This window comes from Mobula hypostoma, chromosome 1 (genome assembly GCF_963921235.1).
Source record: "Mobula hypostoma chromosome 1, sMobHyp1.1, whole genome shotgun sequence".
Classification (NCBI taxonomy): domain Eukaryota; kingdom Metazoa; phylum Chordata; class Chondrichthyes; order Myliobatiformes; family Myliobatidae; genus Mobula; species Mobula hypostoma.
In genome coordinates this window covers 231,043,507-231,057,659 of record NC_086097.1, presented here as the reverse complement: position 1 = coordinate 231,057,659, position 14,153 = coordinate 231,043,507, and the positions used below count along the sequence as shown (strand labels likewise).

General features: G+C 41.8%; 1 protein-coding gene across 6 annotated transcripts in view; it reads left to right on the top strand.

Moving 5' to 3' along the window:
- The window catches only part of LOC134355649 (lethal(3)malignant brain tumor-like protein 4), a 427,935-nt gene that overhangs the window by 226,717 nt on the left and 187,065 nt on the right, over positions 1 to 14,153 (top strand). For all 6 annotated transcript variants that reach the window (XM_063065900.1, XM_063065889.1, XM_063065869.1 and 3 more), the window contains 2 exons: positions 4,147 to 4,226; positions 5,915 to 6,025. In XM_063065900.1, coding sequence (XP_062921970.1) covers positions 4,147 to 4,226; positions 5,915 to 6,025 — 191 coding nt within the window. The remainder of the gene's footprint in view (positions 1 to 4,146; positions 4,227 to 5,914; positions 6,026 to 14,153) is intronic.

Here is a 14,153-nt window from a genome sequence, read left to right as displayed (position 1 = left end):
GGAACTTAATACTTAAATTTTCTGCAGTGCTGTGTGTGTTTGTGTGTGTGATACAAATACACGTGCAAATCCACTCATCAGAGTAAAAGCATAAATGTGAAGAGGTTTGCCTTGTTCCCCTCTGGTATCTCAAACCCGGAGCCTCTTGCCATTGCATTTCTTCTCTTCCATTCTGTAAACCAGAGCGTGTGTGACAACCTGGGAGTATAGTAATGCACTGAGCCTGGTGGTACACTGGATCAATATTGACCAATTCTCTGCTGGGGTTTGTGGGGCTGTGGTGGCATTCAGTAATGATGTACCCTAAAGAAATTCATTCTTTCTGCTCCTTGTTACCTTCTTTGGACAGGAAATAGAGATGGGCAGAGATATTTTAATGAGGTGAGTTGGATTTTAGGAGACATGATGTATGAGGCCTCCGTTGGTTAGGGTCAACCATAGATGTTGCATCCCAGCTGTCTAGATAAGCAAGCCTGAGCAGTAAAATATAGAGAGCAAACTGTTGCCCATAAAACAAGCTCCCCCTCTACATGTATCAGATGAACCCAAAGGAATGGCAGAGACTGATATAGATTGGCACCAGCAGAGTCACAGGATTCGCCCATTGGCATTGAATTCAATGTAGGATTGCCATAGGAACTCCAGCTCCATATTTTCCCCTCGGGGTTTACTCCTGAAGCCTTCCCCATGAGTGTGTACGTCCGCAAAGCAGCGGAGGTTTGAGATCAGAGTTTTCTTTCTCTTGGATGAGCTGCCAATCTGCCCAAAGTGCCTGGTTTTAAGGTGCCATCCAGTAACACTCCTTTGCCTCTTCTCTGCCAGGAAAAACGTTTCCGTTGGGCTTAGTAGCTCAGCCGCATGTGAATACCAGGAGCTGGACTCAGTGGTCAGAGGCTACTTGAGGTGCACTCCATTAGGAGCATTTAATAGGTACTGGGAGCTTATCCCCACCAACTGCCCCGGCTATGACAACCTTAAGGAACCACATAATGTAGGACAGTGCAGGTAATGGATGAAATCAGCGTCTTCATCAAGACCTGTGCGGATGAGTGTGTGCCTTCAAGAACATACTTGAGTTTTCAAAACCAGAAACTCTGGACAAACCAGGAGATTCGCGGTGTTCAAGTCCGGAGATCCAGAGTCCCATAAGTCCAGGTACAACCTGTGGAAGGTCATAATAAAGCAAAGAGGCAATCGCTGTGAAATTAGAGACACAATCAGATGTGCGACAACTGTGGCAAGGTTTGCATGCCATTTCTTCCTATAAGGTGAAGCCGAACAGCATAAAGGGTGATGATGTTTCACTCCATGATGAGCTTGGGAACTACACTCCTACAACTTCATTCAGTATCCGGTGATCCTGTGATCTCTTTCTCAGAAGTCGATGTCTGAACTTGGTTCAGAACGGTGAACCCTTGCAAGGTACTCGGCACCAGGCTGCCTACTGACAATTTGTGCTAACCACCTGGCAGGAGAATTCAAAGACATCTTCAACCTCTCACTGTTGGGGTCTGAGGTTCCCACTTGCTTCAAAGGGGCAGTAATCATATTAATTCCCAAGAAGAGTAGGGCAAGCCATCTCAACGATAATTGACTGGTAGCACTCACGTCTATCGTAATTAAGTGCTTTGGGAGATTGGTTATGGCCAGAATGAACTCCTGCCTGAGTAGGGGCCTGGTCTGCTGCAGTTTGCCTACTGCTACAACAGGCGGACACAGTCTCACCAGTTTTCCACTCTGCACTAGAGTACCTAGAAAACAGCAAAACATAAGACAGGCTGCTGTCTATTGATTACAGCTTGGCATTCAATGCCGGCATCTCAACAATGAGCTTTGAAACCTGAGTTTCTGTACTTTCTTCTACAACTGGATCCTAGACTTCCTCATCAGGAGATCACAGTCAGTGTGGATCAATAATAACATTTCCTTCTTGCTGACTATCAACACAACCTTACCTCAAAGATGTGTGCTTAGCCCACTGCTCTCTCTACACGAGTAATTGTTTGGCTAAGCACTCAAACCCCGTCAATAAATTTGTAGATGACACCATTGTTGTTGGTAGAATCTCAGGTGACAATGAGGAGGGATACAGGAGTGGGATAGATTGGGTGGTTGAGTGGTGTTTCAACAATAGCCTTGCACTCAACGTCAGCAGGACCAGGAAATTGATTGTGGACTCCAGGAGGGGAAGTTGGGAGAACACACACCAATCCTCATTGAGGGGTTGATGGTGGAAAAAGTGATCAGCTGCAAGTTCCTGGATGTCCACATATTGGAGGATTGGTCCTGGGTCCAACACATTGATGCAGTCAAGATGAAGGTGTGCCAGTAACTCAACTGCATTAGAGCTTGAGGAGATTTGGTACGTCACTGAAGACTTGCACGGTGGATTGCCTTCTGCCTGGTTGCATCTTCGCTTGGCCAGGAGCCTCCAACACACGTGATCATAAAAGGCTGCAGGTCATTGTAGACTTAACCAGTATCATCACTGGCACAACCCTTCCCACCATCAAGGTCTTCTTCAGGAGGAAGTGCCTCGAAGACTGCTTCCTTCATTAAGGACCCTCACCATCCAGGACATACCCTCTTTGCGTTGCTACCATCAGGAGGAAGGTACAGTTCCGTTGTGAAATTACTGATTGGTTCATCAGCCTATGAGCCTGTCTTGTTTTCTTTTGCACTATTTATTTTGTAATTTATAGTAATTTTATGACTTAGCACTGTATTCCTGCAGCAAAACAACACATTTCATATCATTTAAGACAGTGATAATAAACATGATTCTGACTGTGTGTGTTCTCCATCGTACCAAGGATTATGAGGAAATTATCAGTCAGTATTCTCTTCCCAGCCACAGTACTTGTGCACAGCTGTTAGATATCTTGCTTTTTATTTTTAGCAGCTACGATTGGAAGGAAATCCTATCAACCTGTTTTAAGATCATACAAATGTTAAATATTACATATGATTTTTATGCTATTAAATTCCATAAACTGAGGCAATAAACTTGTCTTTTCTCTATAAAAAAATTAATATTGACATTTATTTCAATGAAGACAAGTTCAATGCAAGTTGGGCACTCTGCTCTGGGATCTGCTGCACAAAATAAAGACCGAAGCACTAGTGATTCAATACAGATTTCTTATTGTAACTCACAATTTGCATCACTTCTTTGAGGGTACTTTCAAGTCTCTTTGGAGGTCTAGAAAAAGAACTTGTCTATCATTGATCCCGCCACTGTCTGTAAGGAGTTTGTACATTCTTCCCGTGACTGTGTGTGTTTACTCCGGGTGCTCTGGTTTCTTCCCACCGTCGAAAGGCATACTGATTGGTAGGTTAATTGATCATTGTAAATTGACCTGTGATTAGGCTAGGGTTAAATTGGGGGTGTCGGGTGGTACAGCTTGAAGGGCCGGAAGGCCCTACTCCGCACTGCATCTCAATAAATCACATGTTGACTTACGGCAACAGCAATCCTTCAACATCACAGCTGGCTGCTGTTGCTCCTCAGTCTCCAACGCTCACTTTCTCCTCTTCTAACTTAACATTATTGCACATTTTCTCTCCCTGTCTTCCACTTTGTTAATTCTTTCCTCACCTTCAGAAGATTTTTTTTCAAAAATATTACTGATCATCCACCAGGTGCTGTCACCCACACTCTGATAAAGCAAAGGGTTGTTTGTTTTGAAAAAACAAACACGATTAGTACATCTCCTTATCACAAATTCAATATGCTTCTAATAAAACAATGTTACATGCATATGGTGTTATTTCACCCCAGAATTATCAGTCTTTTTTTGTAATATGTTCTTATTTTCTATACATTTTTACATAGAAAATGAATGACTTTATCAATTTGTTGTGTCATAAAAGTGGACCTCAAGATTTTGTGTTCTGTGGGTAGTTGTACTCTCCATGTTTTGAATTACTTTGTTATTTCACTAATTTTTATTTCTATTTTTGCCCTACTTATTTAATTTAACTATTATATATATATTTACAGTAATTCAGTTTTGTTTCTATTGTTATGTATTGCATTCTACAGTTGCTGCAAAGACAACAAATTTCACAGTGATATTAAACCTGATTCCCTTTTGGATTGTACTCCTGCACAGTACAGTTTGTAACTTTCTTTTAATATTTCAGGCTACCATGAAAATTTTTCGTGGAGGAAATACCTCGAAGATCTGGGTGCTATATCAGCTCCAGCCCGTGCTTTCAAAATAGTACGTTACTGTTTAGCAAACTGATCAAATTAAATTTTATAGAGTAGCCGTAAGTATCAAGCAATATATTGAATGTAGTTGTACAGTTATAATAAACACAAAGAAATAATTGCATGTTGTAATTGCATATTAACCACTTTAGTTAACAGTATTCACTAAAAAAACAAGATTTAATTCTTGTTCTTCCTTTTAAGGTTTATGAGGTCACCTATCATTCCAAAATGCAATGATATCAGCCACAATGATGAAACAGCCTCATAATGTAACATAACGTAAAAAACCGCAGTTAATGGGAGCGTTTTGCTGAATTATTTAAAAATTCACTACAGAGTGTACTAGTGCCAAACCAAACATTTACAATCCCTGCAGGAGCTAAATATTTCATAAGGTCCTACTTTTACTGGAATTAATTCTTGCTCTGTCTTTTTTTTTGTTCTTGTTTCTTTACTTACATGTGGGTTAGCCTTCGGTGCTAAAGGTAGAGTGGACGTGGAGAGAATGTTTCCTGCAGTGGGGGAGTCTAGGTCCAGAGGGCACAATCTCAGATTAGAGGGACATCCATTTAGAACAGAGATGAGGGTGAATTTCTATAGCTAGAGGATGGTGAATCTGTGGAATTCGCTGCCACAGAAGGTTGTGGAGGCCAAGTTATTTGGGTATATTTAAAGTGGAGGGTTTCATGTTGTAGTTGTGGATAAATTATAATAATGTGTGTCAAAGTGTGTAATACTTTGTCTTTTGCAACCTTAGAATGCCCCAATTATTAGAAAGAGCTGAGTGCATTGCATTATAGAAACACCAAATAGTGGAATTTATTATTAGAAGATTACATGATAAAATTGATTCACCTTAGTTATTTATAATTTGCATTTAATAGACTGGATCATGCTTGATCTATCCCCAATCCTAGACCTGCCCTGCGAGGTTCCTCCTCAGTCATATTTAGCATTGACGACATACTGGGATTGATCAGCCTGAAGGTCTGGATCCCACTGCTGTGCTGTGTGCCAGTGTTTCCTTCCATTTAATGAGATGGAAGTGGGTCAGGATATTAGGCCTTAGGCTGCAGGCCCCAACACCTAGACCCAGAGCAACCCAGAAGCATTTTGGTAAGTTGCCTCTTTCAAAGGGCTTTTAATTGTTTCTGGTTATTTCTCAAATTGGTTAGAAACATTAAAAAGGTTTGAATTCCTTGTAATAACTAAAACAGGTTTAAGACAAATTAAAGCAATATATATTTAATTAGCATATTAAATATTTAACAAATTAAGTAAAACATGTAAATGAAGGAAAATAAATAAGCTATTAACCTTTAAACGAATGAGAGTGTGCTGTTTATGCCCAGCATGGCTGACAGAAAGCTAAGAAGCAAAGTATGTTTGGCTCCTCATCTCAGAACATCAGTGACGGATGTGGTGCTGAGCCCTGTGGCAGAGTAGGTTCAGCTTGCATGACTTCCGTGTTTCAACAGAAAAGTATGGAAGCTGGAGCAGAGCTAATCTGTAGGGAGAATACTGCTGGTGGTTTTCTATGGGTCCACTTACAGCCCATTATTTATAATTTTACAGTCTTACAAAAATCATAAAAGAGCTAAATTTTCCTTGGGCATATTGTTAATATGGGTGATTAATTGTTTTAATTTAATTAAATTTCTACATGTAATGTGACCATGCTGAATACTTTTCCAGAGGCCATCCCATGGTTTCCAAGTGAATATGAAACTGGAAGCTGTGGACAAGCGTAACCCAATGTTGATCCGTGTTGCAACAGTCGCAGATACAGATGATCAGAGGATCAAGGTACTGCTTTTTCCTCTCTAATTCCCACAGACATATCCAATGGTTTGTAATTATTTCTCAGATTTTCCAGACAGACCCGTCGCAGAAGATTTCCAAATTGTCTCGTTCCCTCAGCAGAGTATTCCATGTGAAATGTAACTCTTGACATGGCAAGTAGGATTAAAGAGAGACTCAGGGCATTCCATACACACACCAGGAGCAAGAGGATCATGCAAAATGGAAGGATATGGCAGAGGGGTTTAGTTCAGCTGGCCATTTGATAACTAATTTAATTGGTTTGGCACAACATTGAGGGCCAAAGGGCGTGTTCTGGTGCTGTACTGTTCTATGTTCTGATATGACATATAGCTTAACTGTTGGCTTCATTGACTTGCTAGCTATGCTCAATTTTGCTGAAACTAAGTAACGTGAGTGACAGATAAACAGTTGAATTCGTAGGTTCTTTTTTTTCTCCCTTGTCTCCTTATCTCTCCTAAATTTAAGTGATATAAAGCTAACTTCACTTACGAAGTACCTCAACACAACCAGCATCCAAACAGTAGCCCTAAGCCACCGAGCAGTGACAAAATTTACCAAAGAGCTCATATGCCACCCAGAGTGAAACTTAGTATACAGTATGTTTTGTCTATTGATAAAATGAATTTTTAAATATGCGTATAGAGGAGAGTTTTTGTGCTCCAGACATCTGTTCCACTCAATTTAGCCCCTCTAATTTCATTCCTTAATCACCAGGATAAATAGTATTCTTTTTCACAAGCTCCTTGGTCACAAAAAGTCAACTGGAGGCCAGGTTCATGTCCAAACCTCATAAAGCTTTTTAAAAATGTTGTGCAGGAATAGAATGGGGACAGCCCTTCAGCTGACTTTCCTCCCACATAATGCTGCAAACAATTTATCAGCTAGGCATAATGAGTGATGGAATTCCAGCAGCATGATTCAATGCTTCAGTATTTGAAACAGACAAAAAAACTGAAGATGCTGGAAAACTGAAACAAAGGTAGAAAGTGCTGTGAATACTTCAAAGGCAGCATCCACAGAGAGAGAAGCAGAGTCAATATTTCACAGAAATGACTGTTCATCAGAACGGGGCCGCAGAAATACTTTATCAAACACAAGGAAAGAAAGAGCCTTCATTGAGGGTAATGGGCAAATGGAACCGAACGAAAACCCATTGAAGCGAAGAGCTTCGAGAGAGAGAAAAGACTTCAAGGAAAGAGATGTAGCCATGGATGGAATAGTAATTCAAGCAAAAAAAAAACCCTCTTCTTCCTGGGGTTCCCATTTGAAGAGTTTCAGTTTCTTATTCCTAGAATCATAAAACACTACAACACAGAAACAGGACGTTTGGCCCATCTAGTCTATGCCATACTACTAATCTGCCTAAACCCTTTGACCTGCACCTAGACCATAACCCTCCATTGCCCCATCCCATTTTACCCATCCAAATTTATCTTAAATGTTGAAATTGAACCAGCATCCACTTCACTGGGAGTTCATTTCACACTCTCACCACCCTCTGAGTGAAGAAGGCCCCTCTCATGTTCCCCTTAAACATTTCATGTTACACCCTTAACCCATGGCCTGTAGTTCTACTCTCACTCAATGTCAGTGGAAAAAGCCTGCTTGCATTTACCCTACCGATACTCGTCATAATTCTGTATGCCTCTATCAAATCTTTCCCTCATTCTCTTACACCTTAGAGAATAAAGTCCTAACCTATTCAACCTTTCCCTATAATTCAGGTCCTGAAGCCTGGCAACACCCTTGTAAATTTTCATTGCGATCTGATCGATATCTTTCCTGCACTGTAGGTAGGTGACCCGAACTGCTCACACTACCTCAAATTAGGCCTTACCAATATCTTAAACAACTTCAACACAACATCCCAACTTCAGTACTCAGTACTTTGACTCATGAAGGTCAATGTGCCAAAAGCTCTCTTTATGGCCCTATCTACCTGTGACACCACTTTCAATGAATTGTGGATCTGTATTCCCAGATCCCTCGTTCTACCACACTCTGCATTATTCACCATATAAGTCCTACTCTTGTTTATCTTCCCAAAGTGCAACACCTCACATTTATCTGCATTAAATTTCATCTGCCATTTTTCAGCCCATTTTTTGCACTGGTCCAGATCCTGCTGCTAGCTATGAGAGCCTTCCTCGCTGTCCACTACGTCCCCAGTGGTGGTGCAATCCACCAATTACTGATCCAATACACTGCATTATCATTCTGATCATTAGTATTGGTGACAAAGAACAATGGGCACAGCAATGATCCCTGCAGCACACCACTAGTCACAGGTCTCCAGCCAGAGAGGCAACCTCTATTACCACTCTCTTGCTTCTTCCACGAAGCCAATGTCTAATCCAATTTAATACCTTGTCCTGAATACCAAGCAAATCAACTTCTTAACCAACCTCCAATGTGGGACTTTGTCAACTGCCTTGCCTTTATCGACTTTCCTGGTAAATTCCATGAAAAACTCTTTAAGATTAGTGAGACATGACCTACCACGCGCAAAGCCATGTTGACTATCCTTCATTCTGCCCATCCAAAGTCATATATATCTGGTTCCTTAAAATACTTTCCAGTAACTTGTCCACTGCAAGTGTCAGGTTCTCTGGCCTATAATTTCCTGGCTTATTTTTAGAGCCTTTCTTAAACAGTATTTGCTATCATCCAATCCTCCAACACCTCACCCGTAGCTAAGGGCATTTTCAATATCTCTGCTAGGGCCCTTGCAATTTCTGCACCAGCCCCCCACAAGCTCAGGCCCTGGGTATTTGCTTCAAGGCAGCAAGTCCTCTGTAATCTCGATATGTGCCATGACCTCACTGCTGTTTTGCCGTGTGTTTTCTTTTAGCTCTCCTGATTCCTGAGGGATATGTGTATCTCTTTGTTATCTTGCTACCTTCAATGGGTTTTAGTTTCCATTCTTGTGTTCTGATGAAGGGTCATTATCCTGACATGTTGACTCTATTTTTCTCCCTTACAGATGCTGTTTGACCAGCTGAGTATTCCTTGCACTTTCTGTATATCTTTCCATATTTCAGTGTAATGGTGTTCCTTGATATCCCCATGGTTTTCATTTTATTAGTATCTCACCTTGGTTGGTTTTTTGGCAAACTTACTCACCTCAAAAAACATGAGATGAAATACTCTGACATTTGGTACCATTCTTGTTAGTCTTAATCTGACAACCTTAATATCTTTCTAACATGTGACATACAGAACAGAAGACTGCGGGTGCCTGAGGTAGGAGTTGGTTTGGGAAGATTTGGGGGTGAGCAGGGTGAAGACTTTTATTGGCTTTTATATAAGCGTGTCTCGTGCCAAGGAACCCTGATTCACAGATGTTATGAAGTAACTGCAAGTGATGTCTACTGGTGTTAATGATTAAGTAAACAGTAGAAAAAAGCCTTATTTTTCTCTCTCCACTTGCTCAGAGCAACACCTACAAAATGCTGGAGGAACTCAGCCGGTCAGGCAGCATGAGTGGAGAGGAATAAACAGTTGATATTTCGTGCCAAGACCCTTCAACAGAACTGGGCCTTAGAGTCCTGACAAAGGGTCTCAGCCCAAAGTTGACTGTTTATTCCCCTCCGTAGATGCTGTCTGATATGCCGAGTTCCTCCAGCATTTTGTGAGTGTTGCCCCTAACATTGTTTTCTGACAAGAGGGGATCTCTTGTTTGGTGTACTGACCTCTTTCTTGCAGTAGCTTAATACTGGCTGTCTGACATCAGTTTATCTTCTCCTCTGAACTATAAAAACATCACAGAATAAGTGGCACTTGTAATGAAGTATCAACAACCTGAAGTCAGTTTTTCTCCGCAGTTGCTACTTGCCCTATACAGTATTTCCAGCATTTCCTGTTTTGTGTTCCTGAGTAAACGGTCACAGCCAAAATGATCTCCCCTCAGTTCAGTTGTAAGCCTAATAAAGACTTTTGTTAACAGCTCAAATTTAGAAATGGAATCACAAATCAGTGATCAAAGGGCAGGACTGAAGCTCTGAAAGCCCATTGCTAGACATAAAAGGAGAGGTTGTTGTAAATGTCAGCAATTCAGGGGATCTAATTAGGTGGAATAGGAAATGCAGTTTCTGAGTACTTGGCTTTGCAGTCTGCATTTTACATGATGCTCATTCAGTCTGAGACAAATAGCTTCAGGGCAAATTAACATGTCCAATTAAAAATTTAACAAAAATTAAACATAACACTTGGATTGACTATGGGATAAATATTGGCCCCAGCATGTGAGCAAATTGCTCTGATCTTCTATGAAACAAGCCCATGGGACCAGTGGTATTTATCTAAGAAGCAGAGAGAACTTCAGTTCAATAGCTGAATGTCAGCCCCTCCAACAATGCAGCGGTCTCTCTAGCCTAGATCTGTTTCTCAGTCTCTGGAGTGACGTCTGAAACCAGAACCTCCAGTTTGGAGGCAAATTATTGTCAGTGAGCAACACGTGACCCTGAGGTGTTAAATGTGTCTCACATGAAGTGCTTTGTACCATTCTCACTTTACCCATGAAATATAGGTAACACATAGCAGATGGAATTTAATGCAGACAAGTGTGAGGGTTTGCACTTTTGTAGAACCAACTAGGGTAGGTCTTACACAATGAACTGAGGAGTGTAGTACGACAAAGGGATCTGGGAATTAGTTGAAAGTGGCATCACAGGTAAAGAGGGTCATAAAGAAAGCTTTTGACACATTGGCCTTCTTAAATCAAAGTATTTAGTACAGGAGATGGGATGTTATGTTAAAGTTTATAAGAGATTGGTGAGGCCTAACTTGGAGTATTGGTCACCTACCTACAGGAAGGGTATAAACAAGGTTGAAAGAGTACAGAAAAAACTTACAAGGATGTTGCCAGGTCTGGAGGACTTGAGTTATAAGGAAAGATTGAATAGGTTAGGACTGTATTCTTTAGAAGATTGAGAGGAGATTTGATAGAGGTATACAAAATTATCAGCGGTCTTGATAGGGTAAATACAAACAGGCTTTTTGGACCGCAACCAGAGGTCATGGGTTAAGGGTGAAAGGTGAGAGGTTTAAGGGGAACATGAGGGGAAATGTCTGCACTCAGAGGGTCGCGAGTGTGTGGAACGAGCTGGCAGCACAAGTAGTGCATGCAAGCTTGATTTAAATGTTTAAGAGAAGTTTGGATAGGTACATGGATATTAGGGATATGTAGGGCTGTGGTCCTAGTGCAGGTTGATGGGAGTAGGCAGCTAAATGGTTTCAGCATGAACTAGAAGGGCCTTTTTCTGTGCTGTACTTCTCTATGACTTATTAAGAATAAAAGCAGTTCTTGCATACATAACACACTTCAAAAAATATACCTTCAGTTGCTTTACTATAAAATACTTCTGGATGTCCTGATATTATGGAAGGCACTAAATAAATTGCATATTATAAGCTACTTAATACATGTTACTCATTTTGCCTTATGTTTGTTGTTTGTGTTGGTTTAATGCCTGTGAGCACTGCCTGTTAGGAGCTTGCATGTTTTCTCCGTGACCACGTAGGTTTCCTCCGGGGGCTCTGGTTTCCTTCCACAGTCCAAAGACATACCAATTGGTAGGGTTAATTGGCCATTGTAAATTGGCCCATGATTAGGCTAGGATTAAATCAGGGAATTGCTGGGTGGCGTGGCTCAGAGGGCCAGAAAGGCCTATTCCAAGCTGTACCCCAATAAATAATAAAATGGAGAGGAAGTTCACTTTGTAAAGTGAACTGAACAAGAGATACCACTTTGGATTGCATGACTAGCAGCAGATGTTCTGCTCTTATAAGACTTATCATTCTCCTTTATACTTCATGCAACACACATCAAAGTTGCTGGTGAACGCAGCAGGCCAGGCAGCATCTCTAGGAAGAGGTACAGTCGACGTTTCAGGCCGAGACCCTTCGTCAGGACTAACTGAAGGAAGAGTTAGTAAGAGATTTGAAAGGGGGAGGGGGAGATCCAAAATGATAGGAGAAGACAGGAGGGGGAGGGATAGAGCCGAGAGCTGGACAGGTGATAGGCAAAAGGGATATGAGAGGATCATGGGACAGGAGGTCCGGGAAGAAAGACAAGGGGGGGGGACCCAGAGGATGGGCAAGGGGTATAGTCAGAGGGACAGAGGGAGAAAAAGGAGAGTGAGAGAAAGAATGTGTGTATAAAAACAGATGGGGTACGAGGGGGAGGTGGGGCATTAGCAGAAGTTAGAGAAGTCGATGTTCATGCCATCAGGTTGGAGGCTACCCAGACGGAATATGAGGTGTTGTTCCTCCAACCTGAGTGTGGCTTCATCTTTACAGTAGAGGAGGCCGTGGACAGACATGTCAGAATGGGAATGGGATGTGGAATTAAAATGTGTGGCCACTAGGAGATCCTGCTTTCTCTGGCAGACAGAGCGTAGGTGTTCAGCAAAGCGGTCTCCCAGTCTGTGTCGGGTCTCGCCAATATATAAAAGACCGCTTTGCTGAACACCTACGCTCTGTCCGCCAGAGAAAGCAGGATCTCTATGACATGTCTATCTCCCCCTCCCCCTCCAACTTTCAAATCCCTTACTCACTCTTCCTTCAGTTAGTCCTGACGAAGGGTCTCGGCCTGAAATGTCGACTGTACCTCTTCCTAGAGATGCTGCCTGGCCTGCTGCGTTCACCAGCAACTTTGATGTGTGTGGCTTGAATTTCCAGCACCTGCAGAATTCCTGTTGTTTGCTCCTTTATACTTCAGTGGCTTTCCTCCGAGCATTGATTGCAGCTCCTGTTTGGCTGAACCTTTGCCAAAAGTCATTATCACGAGCAAGAGTAACACACACAAGATGCAGAAGGAACTCAGCAGGTCAGGAAGCAACTCTGCAGTGAAATAAAGAGTCTGGAAAGGAAGGGGGAAGAGGCCAGAATAAGAAGGTGGGGGAGGGGAAGGTGTATAACTGACAGATGATAGGTGGGGCCAGCTGGGTGGAGGAGGGGGAGTGAAGTGAGAAGCATGGAGGTGACAGGTTGAAAAGGTAAAGCACTGAATAAGGAGGAATCTGATAGGAGAAGAGAGTGGGCCATTACCTTCCAGCTTGTCCTCCTGCCCCTCCTTCCCAACCTTCTTATTCTGGCTTCTTCCCCCTTCCTTCCCAGTCCTGATGAAGAGTCTCAGCCCAGAGGGTCAGCTCTGTATTCCTGACCAGCTGAGTTCCTCCAGCACACTGGATTTCCAGCATCTGCAGAATCCCTTGTGTTTGTGATCATGAACAAGATCCTCCCATGTTACAGAGTTTGCTGTTAAACTCTTTCAAGGAATGATTTGATGAATTCCATAAAACACTTACTGTGGCTTCTCTGAGAATGTATTTCCTCCTTTTGTTCACTTTAGAAGACCTCTCTCTGGCAATTACTCATCTATCATCTTGTAATGCAGCCTCCCCACTTCTTCAGTTATCTCATCAGAATTGTGTCGTTCCTGGGAAGACTTGCCCGTGAGAGAAATTCTGTGGCAGGTGCTTGATTTTGCAATCAACTCTTCTTCATCTTCCATAGAGAACTATGTGAACGTCAAATGCTCAGAAGATGGGAGAGAGATATACAAAGTCATTGTTTCAGTTCAGTGACCTTCCATCAGAACTGAGAAAACTTAGAAGTGAAATGTTTTCAGTGGCAGAGAATTAGATGGAGCAGGATAACTTATGAAAATGTCTGTGATTAGTTGGAGATAAAGAAGCAATAACACAAGTGGCAGTAAATGAAAACGAGAGGCAAATAAATGAGAGGAAATTTAAAAAGATGCTGGCACTATGTGATACAATTAAAACTATAATGTTCCAATGCTTATTTTTAGGACAGTCAGATAAAATTGCTGCAAACTACTTTAATCTAAATCAAGGAGTGCAAATGAACTTCTTTGCACTTAATTAAATTTGCCAAGCTTTGCCTTGCTGGAGCGTAAAATTGGGAATTGCTCTGTGATTCTGTCTGCTGACATTTAATAACTGGCTGTTTGAGCATTAAGTGTTTTAACAAGTATATTATTTTGCTGCTCCTGTAGAATTTAGTCAATGTGAAACAGCAATTTCATCAGTTCTCCTCCCATTAAAGATTAAATCATCGAAACTAAGTTTGAGGAGGTCTGTAC